The 6,509-nt window shown below is 30.7% G+C and overlaps 1 protein-coding gene across 1 annotated transcript in view; it reads right to left on the bottom strand.

Moving 5' to 3' along the window:
- Nucleotides 1–552: 552 nt before the first annotated feature.
- The window catches only part of LOC111083291 (myotubularin-related protein 4-like), a gene marked incomplete at its 3' end in the record, with an annotated part of 11,636 nt that continues 5,679 nt past the window's right edge, over nt 553–6,509 (bottom strand). Inside the window, exons 2-3 of the mRNA XM_022379700.1 lie at nt 1,591–1,898; nt 553–710 (exon numbers count right to left, since the gene is read on the bottom strand). Of these exons, the coding sequence (XP_022235408.1) occupies nt 553–710; nt 1,591–1,889 (457 nt within the window). The remainder of the gene's footprint in view (nt 711–1,590; nt 1,899–6,509) is intronic.

Genomic DNA, 6,509 nt, shown 5'->3' with positions numbered 1-6,509 from the left:
ACATATTATTTGTTAATATTCTTGATAGTGTATTCTACAAGGTGATTTACAGATTATTTGTTAATATTCTTGATAGTGTATTCTACAAGGTGATTTACATATTATTTGTTAATATTATTGATAGTGTAATCTACAAGGTGATTTACAGATTATTTGTTAATATTCTTGACAGTGTAATCTACAAGGTGATTTACATATTATTTGTTAATATTCTTGACAGTGTAATCTACAAGGTGATTTACATATTTGTTTATATTCTTGATACATACAATTGTATGGGTGATTTAAAAATTTATTTTAATAGTTGCATTTGTGTATTACAAATTATAATGTGTCAGCAACATAAAAGATGCGTATAAAATCGGGTTTTCCAATGTATTTAAAGAAGTTAATCAGTATATATATTTAAAACACTCACTTTGATTCATTGTGATGCCACAATGCATGCTTAAGTTTCAGATATTTTCTTGTTTCTCAATAGATGAAATAATTCTTATATTCTAATTTAAGAAATAAATTCTTGTTGAACAAATTAATGTGATTATTTATCACCTTGATGCAGCAGTTGGAAGATACTGTCCTGCCTCTCATCTCGACACCACAAGAAAAAAGCAAATCCAAACAGATCTGTAACCTTCTTGGGAGGGGATATAGCACTCAAAAGGCGGCGATACCACTTCTGACAGTCTTCGTTTGTTCCAAAAGTACACCTTTGAAGACAGTTTAAATATTAATAGATAAAAAACAGAACATATAAGAGTTTTACTTACACTGAAACTGGAAATCACAACAATTTCAATATTAATAGATAACAAATATGAACCCTAAAAAAGAACATAAATCTTTGTAATCACACTGGAAATCATGGAAAACGGTTTGATAAAGTCTTAGTAAATATAATAACCCTCAGTACAACTAAGAATGACCCTGAAGCTGAAAGTTACAACAATTTATGGCAAAAGTATTAAAAATTTAGTATTAATTTTAAATAAATTATTTAGAGAATGAAAAGTACGGAGACATAAGCAATAATATAAAATTTTTCTATAAAGTTCAAGAAACCTGTATGGAACTTAAATATTTGTAATTAATACATAAGTGCAACTTAAACTGTAACAAGGCAAGCAAACTAACAATTAGTACGTGGAACGATTAAATACACCTTTTTGAACTATTATTCTATGAACTGATATACACTCGGGGGTAATCAATAATCTATTCATAAAATATATAATACATGTACACAAACTCAACTGATCTAATATACGTGATACTTTAACTCATTAACAGTTCCATTTATTGTAATAAATTTTCAAGTATAGATTTCAATTTAACACCATTCTGTAACCATGTGTAAGTTTTCTTAAGTGTATGCACGTTTTATTCATCATTTTTTAAAATAGTGAAGTACCATGGCAACAACATATCAACCAGTAAAGATGCTTCACGAAGCAGTGAAAAACATACAAATCAAAATCATTCGCTCAGAATCTCGAAAGTTATCGCTTACTACTTTCTGTATTGTAGAGATATTCTTTAAATATTTATGATGAAAGCTACTTTACAAGACTCAAAAAGACAAACACTAACCTTAAAGAACGAGCATCCTTACAGAAAATGATGAGGAAGAATATATCTCGAATTTCAACCTGTTCAATCAGTCCAATAGGGATGTTGAAGACAGATTCTTTGGTGTGCACAAAAATTCTGTAGCTGGATAAAGCAATGGTTCCTTCGGTTGTATAGCCCAAATACTCTATGCCTTCCCCAGTGAGAGTTGGGAAGGGCACTGTGACAGCAGGATCGTCAGTCTGAACCAGCTTTTTTGGATAAGCCTCGCTCCCTTTAACATTGTCATAGCTGAAGAGGTCAATGTCTTCGCTCTCCATACCATAAGCCTGTTTTGGGTAATTACATAGTTATTTTTAGCTCTTGTCTCAAATACTTAAACTATTAATTTAAAATTGTTAAATTTTTCTTATTACATTGGTTGAGGTTAGTACAACAATGCTTTCTTTCGGTAAACAACATGGTGAAACTATCCATTCCTAAGTCACTTTTATAAGCACTTTCTCTTAAAGTGTCCTCTGAAAGTAAATCAAGACCACTGAAAATCCTGAGTTGCTTTTCCTTATATTGTCTATCATCCCCAAATAAGTCACTGTCCAACTAAGATTATAAGTTAGGCCTGATAGATACAAAGTTAATGCATATATAATTACTTGTTTAGATCTAGAGCAATCAGATGACTTGAAAGTCTAAGTTGTATAATGCTTCATGTTTAGCATCGTTGTTAAGTGGGGTTTCCTGTTACTGTATCATTCTATGGATTTATGCCTAGAACCAAGATAAATCATTACACAAGACCACTTTTATTCAAATCTAGATTTACTTTCCTCTAGGTTAGCCTCCTCATCTCTATATTTCACTCGCATGACAGCATTAGACCAATATAGAAAAGTCCCAAAACACACACACACACTCACACAAAAAACAACCCTAAAACAGAAGATAACATTAGGTGTTTGTTCTCAAAAATATAACACATGGACAAAAAAAAGATCAACTAGTCCTTCACGACTGTCCTTGTCCACCAACATTAGAGAATGTAAAATTTTAAACCTATCCTTTACTTTACAGGAAATCCCCAATTCTTCTCTTAGGCTAAGCCCTGGCCTCCACTAATGTTGACAAAATTCTTTTCTTGAGTCAACAGCCCTGATAAAAATTTAAACTGTAGCTTTACCCCTCCTTCACATTCTTGATAACCTGGGACCCAGAATATTTCACATACAAGAATCACGTTACATGGGTATCTTCACATTCTTGATAACCCGGGACCCAGAATATTTCACACACAAGAATCACGTTACATGGGTATCTTCACATTCTTGATAACCTGGGACCCAGAATATTTCACATACAAGAATCATGTTACATAACCTGGGACCCAGAATATTTCACATACAAGAATCACGTTACATGGGTATCTTCACATTCTTGATAACCTGGGACCCAGAGTATTACACATACAAGAACCACGTTACATGGGTATCTTCACATTCTTGATAACCTGGGCCCCAGAATATTTCACACACAAGAATCACGTTACATGGGTATCTTCACATTCTTTATAACCTGGGACCCAGAGTATTACACATACAAGAACCACGTTACATGGGTATCTTCACATTCTTTATAACCTGGGACCCAGAGTATTACACACACAAGAATCACGTTACATGGGTATCTTCACATTCTTTATAACCTGGGACTCAGAATATTTCACATACAAGAATCATGTTATATGGGTAACTTCACATTCTTGATAACCTGGGACCCAGAGTATTTTATGCATAAAAAATTACACCAATCACATAAATGAAGGAATGTTTAACATATATTGAATTTAGTGTTCCACTGCTACTACTGACTTTAGATTAAAAGGGGAAAGAATACTGTTCGGTGTGTATGTAGACAACAATCTTCATAAAACCACACCTGAAAAATCATCAAAAACACATGAAAATTGAGAAAACCTGTATTCTGGTGGAACATTTACAAGAAAGTAAACATCAAACATGCTTTCAAATTATAAGCCAACAATCCAACAGAAAGCATCCATTATCAAAAAAATGTTATACAGAAATTAAGTCTTAAATACATCCTTCTGTTAAAGTAAAAAAATAGTAATATGCAGTACAAAGTTACTTCAATCAATGTACCCAAAAAATATCAACCCACGTCACATATGCATCAAAATAACTGACCATAGTAGTTATTTAAACTTTATCCAATCAATGAATTACTGTTGATATTTCCCCTGGCTTGGTTTACATCACTACACCATTTAGGTGGTTCACTTCTATGGGATAATTTACTCACAGAGGTGTTAATTTTAATTCTCGATTGGGTAAGTTTTCTCGACAGAAAAGGCAATTTTTTTTTTGTAAGCTTGGGATAATTAAAGATATCAATCAGCAGATCAGCTCTAAAACCTACTTTTATCTTACATATATATATATTTGTATTTTGATGATTTCAACTGTAAAATGAAGTTAGACAAAACTTTGTTCTATTGATTCATCACGTGGAAAACAAAGTTTTATAATAGATATTATAAAACACGGTAATACCAAAAAAACATCTTTAATACAGACGATTTCGAATTTCCATCATCAGTGTTAATATCTAAAAAAAATTAGTTCATAATAATCAAACTACAAAAAACAACATTAGCATTGAGCAAATTTTTGTACTCAATCGTACACTCCATTATATTAATAGAAATAGCCACCCTCCGAGCCCGTATAACTGCTAGTTCCTGTGGAATACCATTGGGTCACCATTCTTGAGAAAAAAGATTTTATTGAAATTTCAGTTTAAAAATGAGCTATCATCACAGAGTAGATTTTACTGAAGTATTTCTTTGTAGACACAGTTATCAATGAAAGTGCCTTGATTTTCTGTTGCAACACTCATGAGATTTTCACTATAGAAAAACAAATATTTTTTTTAAGTTTGTTTTTTGATTGTTTTATATTTGAAACATTCTTTTTTGTTTATAATATCTATTGATTAAAACTGAAACATATCATTTTTGTGGACATTTCAAATGTTTTACTTATTGCTCACCTATAAAAATACTGCCTAGTTATAAAAATATTACCCAGTTATGATTGGTGTGGTAGTTTTCGAGATCCGAGTTTTGGACGTATACATCACAAGCTCCATTATAATAAGATTATTACTATTTAAATCAGTTCTTTCTAAAGTTCCAATTGAATACAAAACCTCACTCAATGCTAATGTTGATTTTTGTAGTTCGAATATTACAAACTAATTTTTTTTTAGATAGATATCAATGCTGATGATGGAATTTAAAGAAATTCTGTAAGGTCCGTAGTAAAGACGCCTTTTGGGATTACTATGTTTTTAGTATTTATTATATAACTTTTTACTATTGTTGAAAGGCATCAAGCTTTGTGCGATAATTTTTATCTAACAACTGGAACACTTATTCCATAAGTACAAGATAAAAATGGTTCTATTGTTAAACATTTTGAATCTACAACATATATGTGACTGTGTGTGTATATATATTTTTATCAACGTAAGTTATAAAAGTCAAAAGGAAATGGCAATCATCATTAACCCTAGTGACATGAGTCAAAGGTCATCTCATTGCAATTGTTGACTTGCATTCAAAATTTTACTGAACTACTATTTTATAAATTTATGTCAGTAAATCTGGTATCAAAATGTAGATTATAATTAAAATTTTAGTATTATACATTAGTTAATTTCTTAATTTAAAAGTAAATATAAATAAAACACAGCTAAACATTGATTTTTGTGTGTCACATGGTATGTTGAATGTAACATTGGTTTGAATTAGATGTTTGTGATGTCCAAATACAAAGTCTAGTTTTTTATGAATTAGATACTCAAATATCGATACTGATAAGCTAGAATATAAAATAAGAACCTCCTATTGCCCACCTCTTCAATTTTTTGAAAACACTTGCTCACATACACCTACTTCACCCAATGATACATGTACAACAAATTGATAGCTCAGAATGTCCCCCTAATGGCTTTCTCAGCCTCTTTGAAGTACCTGGGCAGCAAACTTGTTCTTTTCATGCTAGATTCTAAGTGGTAACGTAAGACATTAGTGAGCTCAAAATTTCATTTTTGTAGACCTAAAGACAGCTTAGTTACTAAGCTTGATAAATTATAATGGAAATCTATGGTATTGATACAGTAATTTAAGATTTTCTAAATGTATATATAAAACCTAAAAAAAATTATTTCATTTCACATATTCCACATGCGAAATTTGATAAGGCTTAGCAACCTACGGCAAGCAGCAAATTAGTACAAAGTTTGTATCTAGAAGAGATAATTGTTTGCTATGCTTCTTTATTTACTGTTCAATGTTTTAAGAAAAATAAGTTTAAGAACTTATTTGTAAATAGTAATAATGTATTATAACTGAAATGTGACTATATTGTACAAAATACTAGTCCACTAAAAGACAGGTCACTTTGTAAAAGCCAGTTTTATGTTCTTGGATACGGTAACGAGTGCACATGCACCACGTCATTGTAACTTCTGTAATGTTAGCCTGGCACAGCTGAAAGGTCAATATAATAAGAATAATAAATATATGTAATATATAATTTTACGAGATTTAAGCTATTTAGACTAAACATTCATGTTTTGTGTTATAATCTGTAGCCATTCTAGAATAAAAAAAGCATTATTTATGTTTATTTCCTAATTTTTTATTGTAGTTATGAAGTTGGTCAAATGGACCGAACCCGTACAGAGATTTGATAGTGAAAATAACAGATAAAATATAAAAAAATTTTCTTAAAAAACATTTGCTAATTATATGGAGGTTATAAAGATTTTGCAACTGAAATTTAAAAATTTTCAGATGCATAAAAGTATTTTTAATATTAAAATTTAAATTACTTTGCATGTTGGAGAGTCAACATTTG

Source organism: Limulus polyphemus, unplaced genomic scaffold, assembly GCF_000517525.1.
Source record: "Limulus polyphemus unplaced genomic scaffold, Limulus_polyphemus-2.1.2 Scaffold8916, whole genome shotgun sequence".
Taxonomy (NCBI): Eukaryota; Metazoa; Arthropoda; class Merostomata; order Xiphosura; family Limulidae; genus Limulus; species Limulus polyphemus.
Note: the sequence above shows the minus strand (reverse complement) of the source record. Positions and strands in the feature narration are given on the sequence as shown.